The following is a 13,007-nucleotide window of genomic DNA, read 5'->3' on the forward strand; positions in this document are numbered from 1 at the left end:
TTTCTCCTCGTGCACGCTCTTTTTAAACTTTGCTGTTTGCTTCGCTTACTTTCCAAAAGAATATTTGCAATTTTTTCAATATATCAGACTCACCACCTGTAAGTGAAAATGGGGACGAGCATGTAGGACGTCCTTACGTAAACATATCACCAGAATGATTGACAATTACGAGGACGACTTATTTTTATGATCCACCCGCAATAAGAACATCCTCCAATATACCTTTAAGAAAGCTATGCAGAATTAAATGCATGCAAAGCTTAATAAACCCAGGTGTTGTAGTGAGGAATAAGCCAAGATTCCTCAACAACATAGTAAGAGACAGACACAAAACATCACTGAGGGTTATCACAGCTAACGAGGGACTAACAAGGTATTGAATTATGGGGGTGTGCTTAGTTTTTCTCTAAGAAAATGTTTATTAATCAGTTACTCTTTGTATATTTTGACGATCCTAACCCTTGCAGCTGCAGCTGCATCTGAAACAAACATGACCTGATGACCTAATTACGATTCCTACTACTTCTTTTTACTTGCTCTCTGACACCCCTCCCCCCCTTCCCATCTTTGCTTTCTGCCAAGCAGGCAGTCGATTTGGACAAATGGGTATGTCTGTTAACACGTTCTACTTCCTGTATGTCCCAAACGACTCCACTTGTCCTTGTTCCTGTCCTGTCAGCGTCTGAATGTCCTTGACTGAAATAATCTAGCAGAAATTGATTCCTTTATGTTTACCTGTTATGTAAATAGTATGTGACATTTCCTGCTTTACTCCATAGGTAGAAAGATGTGTGCCTAATGATTCCAGCCCAGTGTGTCTCAGTATTTCCTTTCCATTTCATGCAGTGTCTCCAGCTCCACTTTAGACCTTCATGATAATAATCCTAATTTGCTTAATGTTGGCAGTCTCCGTTTGCATCGTTTTTGTCCGTCAATGATACCATAAGGCACAATTCAGCTCCTTTTTACTCACAAATTTATAAACTTACTCAGAAATGGGCTAGATGGGATTAAACTTTAATCAGCTCATGTTAGTTAAACATTTGGTATTACTTCAGTAAAACACCAGTCTTAATCTTTATAATAAAAGTATAAAGTCGCATTTCTGTCTTTTTGTTGTCATTTTAGCATATTCGTTTTGTGATGGTCCTGTTGGAGCCCCTAAACTTATCCAATAATTTCTTGCTAAGAGGGAAGAATTGCTGTTCAGTCAGTGCATCAGTGAAATCCAATGTTTTCTTGTGGACAGAAGAGCTTTTAGTGATTGGCATCCTGAACTAATTAAACTGCTTTTTATTGCACTCAGGATCAAATTAGTTTTCATTTGTGGTGTAGATAAAATTGTAATGATGAAATTATATTGTATTAATTATAATTGTGTAAACCATTAAACTAAATAAAAGTAATACGTAAAAAACTGGACTGGATGTTAACATATTTTCAAAGTAATTTTATAACTTATGTCTGGATTAGAATCAGATCTTTTTATGGTATAGAGTAGTTTGAGACGACATATGTTGTGAACTGGTTCGTACTGTATTGGACTGCATCCATCATTGGCAGTAAAACAGCCCCACAGCATAATGCTGCCTACCCCCTGCTTGACAGTTGGTAATCTTTACTCTGTAAAGCCGTTTTTGATTCCTTAAAACATACCTAAATATACACATGTTAAACAAATAATTTGTCTCATTTGACTATAAATTAAAAGCTGTCCTTTTAGTTTCTGACTGGCTTCTGATAGGCTTTCATCTAACTTTACAGTTTGAGTGAAATGCTTTAAATCGGAGGTCTTCAACAGGGGTTCGCGACCTCTAGGGGGTCCACGGAGGTACTGCATGGGGGTCACAAAAGTTTTTTTTACATATTCCCCCTTACAATTTTTTCCACTAATTGCAATGTCTTTAAATACACATTAGTATGAAATCAAAACACTGTAGTAAACGGATGAATGGAGGCAGAAGATGTCTTTCAGTCATCAATGCACACATTCAGCGACACACAGGAGCTCTGTCAAGCTGGGCACCATTTCATTCCAAACACCTGTCATACCAACCAGGAATCAGAATCAGAAATACTTTAATAATCCCAGGGCAAAATAACTTTTGTTACATTACTCCATATATAAGAGAGTGACTGTAGGACCAGTTTGATATAACACTATTTCATACAATATAATTTTGGGGTCCCTGCTCCATCTCGCCATCAGTTTTCTTCGACCCCCTTATGTCATTCATAATTCAGTGTAGGCGTATGTAAACATCTGAACCTACAAGAATTGTTTGTGATGAATTGAAAAAATTAAACCGTATTACTGAAAAACCATTTCCACCAATTTCTGTTTTAACTAATTGTTGTTGTAACTTGCATGATCATTTCACAAAGAGTCCAGGATTAATAATAATGGAAAGATAAAAAAAAACTCTGGGGACATTTTGCGATAGTTGTTATTAACAGCCAGTTCAGGCTTTATTGAACCTTCAGGACTATTGGAATAGCCTGGCACGCAGCCCTGCATATAGTCCCACCTGCCTGGATGAGGAAATTGGACACCCACAGAGCTCAGGATGATTGAGTCTCCCCTCTTAACACAGAAGCATTCAGGAGATCCCCTATAAAGCTACCGCTTGTTTCATCAAACCTACTGCTAATGCCAGCTGGGGTTAATGACATCCTACCTGCTCTGATTTTATCCTGTGCAATTATAGATGACTAAAGGTTATCATCCTCCTGTTGACTGAACTAAACGGTTATTTGACTTTAACCATTTAAAACTGCCACAATGATAGTTATGGTGGGTGTTAATTGTGATTAAAGGAGCAGTAGGAAATATTTTCTGACATATTTTTTACCATGTGGCTTGAGGATCTCCCCACAGCCACATAGCAAGCAGTGAAACAGAAGGTCTGGAAGTGAAACGGAAAAAAAGGTCCCTGCTACAGTGTGAAATCAATAAGTAAAGTCCACCAATCTCAAAACACCGTCCGTGATCCACTATTGGTTCCTGACACGTCAATCGTCAAACTTAAAGGATATTAATATTTTTACTTTGACCCATTTATTTTTTTTACATCTCTATATCCTCTTTGAGAGAGAGGAGATAACTCGCTGTGATAGCTTGTTATTTCTCCTTCTTACATTTAGTTGAGAAATGCCACTCACCCTGTTATCTTTAATTCAGTATGAAGGAGGTGGTTGTGGTTAAAAATGGGAGACTGAGCCCATAAACATGTTCCTTCCTGGTTCCAAAAAGGTTTACCCTTTTCTTCAAAACAAGAAAGAAAATTGCTGCTTATTAGTGTGATAGTAAAAACCCCCTAAACTGAAAGAGAACCAAAGTTCAGAGGTTAGAGTGTAGTTTAGATCAAGACTAGAAAAACATGAACTTCTATTGAAATACTAATTTCAAAACACAACAATATACAGTAACTTATTTTATCTTTGACCTACATTCTTAATCACTGCTTCAACCAGTGAGGCTTCAGCTGTCATTGGAAGGCTTTCCACCAAGTTTAGGAGGTGTTCTGACAGTTGTTTATGTTACTTCCCACCTCATGTTTGAGTTTCTGCCACTTTTAGTTGCTTTTACTTTATGGTAATACAGCTGGTCGTTAAATTTTCAGTATTATGGAAATTTCCAAATAAAATTTATGGCATAGGTGGCATCCTATCATAGTACTGTGGTGGAATTCACAGAGTTAGTGAGAATGACAATAATGTCTTTACTGTGGTTATTCTTTATTCTTCTCTATGGCAGGGCCTTTGACAATATGGTCCGTCACAGTTGCATAATCTAACATTTTTGTTTTTTTATTAGTTTTATTTTTAGATGGAAAAAAAATCTCACTAAGACATGATTGCATCAGAATCTGTGGTCTGATAGTTGTGAACACTCATAAGGACTCCTATAGAACACATGTAGGCTTTAACAGTGTTTGTTTTAATAATCACTGGAGGTTCTTGGGGTATGAATGTCACCTCTTTCTCATTTCTCTTCAAAATGATGAAGAGCAAAGAACATTTCATTAAGATAAGGCAGGTTTATCAACTTCTACATCTAAACCGGTTTATTTGAGACATTTGGTGAAATTTATTTTTCTTTCACAAATGTAAATGTGAAAAAAAAAAACTTCACTGGAAGATCTTAGATAATCATTGGAGTGCATCATTAACCCTTTCAGCTGACTGATGTAAAACATGATATCAGAACAAAACAGAAATTGTTCACCAGACACAAAATTAACCTTCCTCCATGACCAGCTTGTGCCAGACACATGATGGAGAGCTGAAGATGGAGGACCAAGATTCTGGACATTATCCCAGTAATGTCCCTTTGAAATAAATAAGTGTTGTTTTTCTGTCTTTTCCTCACTTAGTCATCACAAGGTGGAGGCCATCGCACCTTACTGTACGGTCACGCCATTCTTCTGAGGCATCACCACTCAGGCATGGTGAGGCTTTAACCACTCTAATGAAACATACATCTGTTTATGTCAAAGTAAGGCTAAACTAAGGATTTTCTTCTCCAGTATCTGAGCTGTTTGACCACATCCCGATCCCTCACTGACAAGCTGGCCTTCGACGTGGGCTTGCAAGAGGATTCCATTGGTAATATACAGCATAAAAACCTTCAAAATCACTTTTCTAGATCTTTGACGAGTTTTCACCAGTGGTGCCTCCAGAAACGTTTCATATGGGTGGCCAGATGGGCCACTAAAATATTGGGGTGGCACACTGAAACTAAAAGCCATAATTCAAATCATTTGAATCTTCTATTGTGGTAAACCTGCCTGTAGAAATCTTACAGACTTAAGTAAACACCTACCCATAGCTTGGTTTATTGTGTGATTTTTAATGTTATGCCACTTGCTGTGTATTATGCGATGTAATGCTAAACTGATGCTACTACAATTTACACTGGTGAGTGGGGCGGCCACAGAGGTGGCCAGGGCAATGCACCCCCTGGTAGCGCCACTGGTTTTCACTAAATTGTACCACACTCTAAACACCTGTTTGGTCTTTCTCTCTTTGCAGGTGAGGCGTGTTGGTGGACAATTCATCCAGCCTCCAAACAGAGGTCAGAAGGTGAAAAGGTCAGGGTGGGTGATGACCTCATTCTCGTCAGCGTGTCGTCTGAGAGATACCTGGTGAGGCGTGTTGTGCTTTTTGTACTCCGTTCAATACTTTCCTGGAACTCATTCTCCTTCCTTCCTCTTTACTCAGCATCTGTCCTACGCCAGCGGAGATCTGATGGTGGATGCCTCCTTCATGCAAACTCTGTGGAATATGAACCCGATTAGTTCGGGATGTGAATTAGCTGAGGGTAAAAACCTTTACTTAGAAAAAATCAAACACATTTGGCACAAGGTGCGGTAACATGAAAACCCTGTGAGCTTTAACGTTAAACATCCTAATCAAAGTCTTTTAAATTTAGGATGTAACTGACAAATTTTCAGCATTTATTTTTGTTTCGTTCACAGACTGACCTTAAGGCAAATTACCTTAGAAGGTGGAAACTGTTAGTTTCGTTTCCGCATAACCATTCTCACTATCTAATAATGAAAATTACACACTTTAGTTTTTTTAAGATGAACTTATATCCTGCAGACTGCTGAAGCTACTGCCTTTGTAGAGAAGCTTTCAGTGTCACTCAGTTGATAAATCAACAGTACCTTGCTGCTCAAAAATCGTAAAGGACCCACAAGGGTGTATTCCGTCTCTCACATGATTGCAATTATCTTTTTCTAAGGACAGTAAATAATCGAAATAGAATTAAGTAATTAAAACATTACAATGGATATGCTTTTAACTGTAATTAACAAAGAGCATTAAAAATAGCTGTTATTTTGTCAGCTGTTTGTGTTTTTAATGTTATGCTTTACTGCCTTAGGGTAACTTACTGTAGACATCAGAAGTGTACATGATGCCTCCTGACCATCATGTGGTTACACTCTTGTTAAATGCAGCAGTGTTTCCAATTGTATTTCTGTTGATTTTAAACTGTACTGTGCCTTTAAACAGCAAATATAAAAGCAAACGTTGACCTATTGATGAATCCAGTGAAAACAATGAATGTACCACTCAGCTTGATTGACCATTTAGGCACAGCTTCCAAGTTTAGTTTAAAGAACTCGGGTAATTAATCGCTTTCTTTTAAAACAGCAGGTTATAAAAGGATCTTTACGGGTTTGTGTCGGAGGGTGGCTGAAGGGTGTAGGGGTTAGGATGCAGAGGGATGCAGAGGGATGCAGAGGGGTGAAGGGTTACCAAGATAAGTCAATGTTTGGAACGTCTAGAGTTGGGAAGGTTGCTTTTTAGTTACTGTCATTCTTGTTAATATTAATTTTTGCATAAAAGCGGATATCCAAAGCTGATGGAAAATATTTAAATTCAGATTTTTTCATGATAAACTAATAATGAAACTTACAGCTGAGTGAAAAAAAACTACTGAGGAGATCTGTTGACTCCTAATCAAGCAGTTAAACTTTTTCATACTTTTTGTTTTAATCATAGAAAATCTGAAGACGTCTTCAACAGGTGCATGCATAAAAACAGCAGGAGGCAGCAGAATAATATTTTTGTTTGTTGGTTCTTTCAGGATATCTGACCGGAGGCCACGTTCTCAGGCTGTTCCACGGCCACATGGATGAGTGTCTGGCCATCCCAACGCCAGAGGAAGGAGAGGAAAAGCGAAGGTAATATAAACTGAAACCAAGAGATTGTCAAATGGAACACCTCCTAGCGGATCAGCGGATACATTTTCACTCATGGTTCTGCTGCAGGACGGCTCATTATGAAGGCGGAGCTGTGTGCAGTCAGGCCCGGTCCCTGTGGAGGCTGGAGCCCCTCAGAATCAGGTAATAATAGCAAGGATTGTTACTTTAGTTTATAGTTACATTAAACATAGGAGGTGTAAAAAAATGGTGATGCATTTCTACCCACATTTTAGATCATCTTGGGACTGTAATTTTAAATGACTGCATGCCATCAGATTTTATTGTATTTTATTATAAACTTCTTTTATTGTTATAAACTTCCTTGGCTCTGTTTTGTTCCTGCAGTTGGAGCGGCAGCCACATGAAATGGGGTCAGTCTTTCCGTATTCGCCACATCACCACGGGCCGGTACCTCTGTCTTGATGACGACAAGGTTCTGATGGTGGTGGACCCAGAGAAAGCCAACACCAAAATGTCTGCATTCTGCTTTCGTGCCTCAAAGGTTGTATAGAGAATTTTAATGGCCTTAATACTATGTTGTCTATTCTACCTAATAATTCACTCTGTAGCCCCACTGATTGGTGGTTTATTTTCCCTGAGCAGGAGAAGGTGGATGTGGCTCAGAAACGAGACGTTGAAGGAATGGGAATTCCTGAGATCAAGTATGGAGAGTCCATGTGTTTTGTTCAGCATGTCTCCACAGGACTGTGGCTCACATATGCAGCCCTGGATGCTAAGGCTGCTCGGCTGGGAACGATGAAACGAAGGGTGAGACTAAATCCAATATGTCTGATCAATAAAAAGATGAGCAACGGTAAAGATAATATTTGAGCAAAGATGGAGTCTCTAATACTGTACGTGTATTTAGAAAATCGGATCATATCTATCCTAAACTGTAAACTGAAGAAAGGTTCAAATATATCATCAAAAATGTTTAAAACCTCAAAGAGAACTTAGCTAATGTACAAAAATCCGTTTAATTGATTGGTTTTGAGTAATTAATCTTGTGAAAGAATTAAAAAGTGGAATTGTCATGATTGGTTTATGTGATCTGACCCACATGCAGAGAACCACTCAGAGACCAAGTGAAAAAGTTTAACAGGTTTATTAAATGTAGATGAATAACAAAAGTTGGATCTGGAACACAGTGGACCAGTGAACCAGAACTGAAAGTCTGAAGGGGAGATCACAGTGATCAATTCAGGGACCGTAGGAAATTTGACTGAGACTCCAATATTACTGGAGGGGGACTCACGTTTACGGGGGCTTTTGTCAAGCCTTGACTCCAGCTTGTTGGGGTTAATCCAGAGAAGAGGGAACTCGTTGGAGGGCGGACAGATAGACAAGCGTTGCACCCAGAGGAGTAAAGGAGCAGACTGTCACTTGGATTTTCGAAGAGAACTTGAACGGATCATGTGGAGGTTTTCCCCTGCTCAGTGTGAACTCAGTTAATCCTTCCAGGGGGAGAAGGTCCAGGTATCCAGTTACACAGGAAGGCTTCCTGCCGAAGAAAAAAGACAAAAACTAGATAAGATTCAGAGAAACAAAGCATAGGTTAGACTCTGCTAATCTCAGCTTGGCTAGAGTACCCAATACTGGCAAACACTCTGGCATCGAGGTAGTGACAGCCCACTGTTCAAATACTCCTCCAGTAATGATCCAACGAGCTGCAGGTGTGCAGGGAGGCCCAACGAGGACAGGGCACCACCTGGTGGTGGAGAGAGAAAAACACAAAAACAACCCATACAAACTGGATTACTAACAGGAATTAAATGTTTGAAGCAGTGAATTAAGAAGAGAAAATTAACCTTTATTTATCCAGGTGTGGATAAAAGGTGTGGACGGGACTGTTATCATAAGTGATACATCACATGCTGCAAGCAGGGATGAGGTTTAACAGCTTAAAGGAACTGTAGCAATCAGGGATAAAAACCTGTTAATAACCAGAGATGAAAGACAAAAGTAAAACTGATCTAAAAAAAAAGAAAAATGAAGGATTAATTGCATTCTGTAAATATTGTAAGTATAGCCCCCACAATTAAGACCAAAATGTAAATAAACTAAAAAATGTTCAAAAGTAAACATTTTAATTTAGTCCCATAATTCTCTGGGGATATTTTTTCAATGTCATATTTGTACAACCTTTCTAAAAATTAGAATGGCCAGTCTCCTTTATGGTATTTTGTGTAATCAATTATAACCAAATTTAACCTGAAAAGAAAGACAGTGTGCTGCAGATTAACATATAGAGCAGGGGTCAACAATGTGGGGCCCATGGGCACCAAGGGGCCCTCAAGGACCACATTGGGCTCCGTCAGTCTTTTAAAAATAGAACAATCCACCAGTGCTCTTCTTTTTTAATCATTTAAAGAGCATTTCAAAATGACATGTCTAAATAAAATTAGAATTGAGAATAAAAAATTAAAATATCTTTATAATGTACGAAGTTGAGGTGAATGCTGACCCTGCAGTTCATAGGTCCGTATTAGTAGCCCTTCCCATAAAACGATAGACCTTCAAACCTTCCTGATGTTTTTTCCTCTAAATTTAAAATTAAGTGCATGAAAAACCATGTTGGTTGTGATATCTTTTAAAGAAAGGTGGATTTTTTAAATTTTGATCCATTTGACTCTATCAAATGAACATTTTATGAAGGTTGATGTCTGACTGATTGGTGCATCACAGGCCCAGTTGGATTATCAACCCCAATATTTAAGGAATATTTTAGACACCAGGGGAAACATCACATGATGCATTAAAGGAGTAACTTCAACAACTACAACAGCAAACCAAAAATAGCTTTAGGTTTGTGTTTGTGGCTGACTCCTTGCGATCAGAGTGCAGAGGGGAAGATCAGCTGTTAATAAATGTGTAATGTGTGTTTTCAGGTAATTTTGCATCAGGAAGGCCACATGGATGACGCTTTAACTGTGTCTCGCTCCCAAACCGAGGAGTCTCAGGCTGCTCGAATGATTTACAGCACCACAGGGCTTTTCAGGCAGTTTATCAAGTAGGTTTTTATGTTTTTTTCCAGCTGAACTTTGTAGGGAATCGAAGCTAACTAGGGATTTTCTTTGACTTAGCTTGGAAACAGTCTGACTTTGTCTGCCGCCTTCCAGGGGACTGGACTCTCTGAGTGGGAAGAACAAGTCTCCAGGATCAGTGTCTCTTCCACTGGAGGGAGTCATCCTCTCTCTTCAAGATCTCATCTTCTACTTCCGTCCTCCGGAGGAGGAACTGGAGCACGAGGAGAAGCAGACCAAGCTCCGCTCCCTCCGCAACCGGCAGAACCTCTTCCAGGAGGAGGTAAGATCCAAGATATCCCAGAGCTATATAATAGCCCAACAGATTTGTTTTTGTAATATTTAGGAAATGTTCAGTCAGAATTCTGCAACCGTTGACAGGTATCTTGGTTTACTGTTCATGAACAAGGTACTTTCATCTATCTGTTAGTTACAGTTATTTTTTTTTTTAATTTGATATATTTTATTTTACTAAATTGTCAATGAGAATTTCTTATTATCTCTTTTTCAGTTTTCTGTTATTCAAAATCCTTGTGTAAATTTTAATGGGCAGGAATGTAAAAAGACTTTATTGCAAATGTTGTAGGGAATAAAATCATGTATAACCAACCCAGACCGAAAGGGACATGAGTAAAAGGGAGAGAGGGTTAAGAATGAAGGGGAAAAAGAAATAGATGGAGAGGAAAAACAAACCCAAACAGCACAATTTAGGTCTTATGTATAAGGTGTAGAAATAATTGTAAAGTATTTTTATTTTTTTATTTTAATTTTTTATTTTCTGTCTGTCTTTGTTTGGCTGTCACATGGTTGCAAAAAAATATTGTCCCATTATTCTTGATAATATTGGTTTAGTTCTTTGAGGTAATGCGCATCATATTTGTCACAGTGGGGTGGAGGTTTGACAGGACCGAAATGCATACACTGAAGCTGAAATGGTTTCTTGAAGATTTCATAACAAAAAGGGTAACAGAAGAAAAAAATCCAAAAACAGAAATCCTCAAGATCTACAAAAAACAAAACAAAACTGAATGCCAGGAATATTCACAACAAGGGGGCAAAGAAATGACGACAAACCAGCAAAGACTGACTGAACAGGAGGAGAATATATGGGAGAGAGAAACAAAGACCGGGCTAATTAGCAGATTGGGAGCAGGTGTGAACAGAGGAGCCAAGAAGGGAGCTAGGGAAAAGGAGACTGACACAAGAGAGCAACAAGAAATATCAAAGAACTCATATACAATCAAAAATAATTGGAACACAAATTGGAAATAAGGTCAATGAAAACTCAGAGATAAAACTTAAACAGAACCAAAACCATGAACAATATTCTGCAAACATAAATTTGGGTTCCTCCTCACAGTATGTCAGCCAAATCAAGGCCTGGACTTTGGTCCATTGCAACATCTGAATTCTGTTATTTTTATTTTATTTACTGTTGATTATCCAGTTTGGAACAAGCTTAAGTATTGCCTATAGAATACAATGGTTTACTCAGAAGACCAGCTCCTAAATCTGCAAAATAAAATCCATATCGTAATCTCTCCAGGCTCTTTACGTTGGTGTGAAAATGTGTTTGTCCCATTTTTTTGTTTTTCACACTTACCCCCAGATTCCACATACGCCGTCAGCGCTCCGCTCCGCCCCGCTGACGTACGTCGTGCGGAGCGCTTGTCTTTCATGGAAATCAATGAGAGCTGTTCCACATCCACCGCTACTCCTCCGCACGTCTCCGTCCACGTACGTCTTCTCCGTCCGTCACCGACAAATTACGGAGCCGAGCTATTTTTTGCTCCGCTCCGGTCCGGCCAGGTCAAGATCCGCAATTGCAATCGCACCAAACAGGAAAAAGAACATCGACAAATTCCGGTTCGTCAAATTAAAATATGGCAGCAACAGAACGGTGACTAGAAATTATAGCACAATTCTTATATATATAAAAAAAAACTAACACCGTTTATTTAAATGATTGGATCCAAACTATTGGTTATTCACCAACGAGGAAGCAGATTTCTCATCTCCATCAAAATATTTATTTTATACCGAGGGACTTAAAGTTTAATCAAATCCATTCAAAAGAAGCTTCTTATTACAGGAATGAAAAGCAGTATTGAATTGAATTATCCTTATCTCTGTTACAAAAATCTACAAATATATATATAAATATTTGGGCAGAAACTGAACATATGCTGGATGATGGTGGGATTTTTTTAATATGTCATATAATAATAATAATAATAATAATAGATTTTATTTGTAACGCACCTTATATTTCAAAGAAATCTCAAAGTGCTACAGAGATTAAAAGAAGAAGAAAAAAAATATTAAATATATTAAATATTAAATTAAGCGCTCACAGGGTTCATACAGGAATGAGTGACTCTAATTTAATGCTATTAGAAATGATTTTAATGCCATCAACAAGAACCATGTACACAAGTTATTAGTGTACATGAAATATGAAGGAGCTGTAAGCAGAGTTCCAAGACTCCTGTATGTATGTAAACACACACACACACACACACACATATATATACGTATATATATTCTCTAGTTTTTTCTCCGCCTCGAGCTTCCTTTCCGAACATACGGCTTTATAAACAGTTCCACGCAAATTAATAGCGATATAATATCTGACGAAATTGTTTTTAGAAGCATTTTTATTAAAGAATCATAAATGCAACGATAAACATATTTAATTAATTTTAGTGCCAATTAAGGCCTTGATTAAAAAAAGAATTATGAATTGTAATTATTTTTAATGATCCGCGGAAACCCTGGTTCATCTCGCGCATGCCCTCTACGATCTCCAAGGAACTCAGAGCGGAGGGGACGGAGCAACAGCGGCGGCTGTAGGCTTTGCTTTGTGCAGGCGGTCTGGAGCGCAGCGGGGCGGAGCGAAGCGCAGATGGAGTATGTGGGATTTCGGGGTTAGCTGTTGTTATCATAGACAACAAATGTAAACAAAAAACAAAACAAACACAGATAATATTAAATAAAGTTTTTTTATTATTAAAGAAAAAACAAATACAACCTATATTTCCCTGTGGAAAAAAGGGATTGGCCCCTAAACCTGATTTAGGCCGGATTGATAATGTGTAGCACTCACGTTATTAATCTGGGACCGCCCCGGCTGAATCAGTTTGGGGGAATAAGGAACATTCAGCAGAACCTTGTTAGCTGATTGGGCAAATTGACACCAGGAGCACACCAGCAAAGGTTGGTTTTAACTAGAGCAAAACATTTCTGCTAAAAATCTAAATTGCGATCA

The 13,007-nt window shown here is 38.4% G+C and overlaps 1 protein-coding gene across 1 annotated transcript in view; it reads left to right on the forward strand.

The window, feature by feature from the left end:
* Window positions 1-13,007, forward strand: part of ryr1b (ryanodine receptor 1b (skeletal)) — a 99,487-nt gene that overhangs the window by 25,979 nt on the left and 60,501 nt on the right. Inside the window, exons 4-13 of the mRNA XM_038288481.1 lie at window positions 4,377-4,451; window positions 4,530-4,608; window positions 5,035-5,147; window positions 5,224-5,323; window positions 6,599-6,695; window positions 6,783-6,857; window positions 7,062-7,218; window positions 7,320-7,484; window positions 9,605-9,726; window positions 9,836-10,022. Of these exons, the coding sequence (XP_038144409.1) occupies window positions 4,377-4,451; window positions 4,530-4,608; window positions 5,035-5,147; window positions 5,224-5,323; window positions 6,599-6,695; window positions 6,783-6,857; window positions 7,062-7,218; window positions 7,320-7,484; window positions 9,605-9,726; window positions 9,836-10,022 (1,170 nt within the window). The remainder of the gene's footprint in view (window positions 1-4,376; window positions 4,452-4,529; window positions 4,609-5,034; window positions 5,148-5,223; window positions 5,324-6,598; window positions 6,696-6,782; window positions 6,858-7,061; window positions 7,219-7,319; window positions 7,485-9,604; window positions 9,727-9,835; window positions 10,023-13,007) is intronic.

Source organism: Cyprinodon tularosa, unplaced genomic scaffold (assembly GCF_016077235.1).
Source record: "Cyprinodon tularosa strain WSP-4 unplaced genomic scaffold, ASM1607723v1 ctg257, whole genome shotgun sequence".
In the NCBI taxonomy this organism is placed as follows: Eukaryota; Metazoa; Chordata; class Actinopteri; order Cyprinodontiformes; family Cyprinodontidae; genus Cyprinodon; species Cyprinodon tularosa.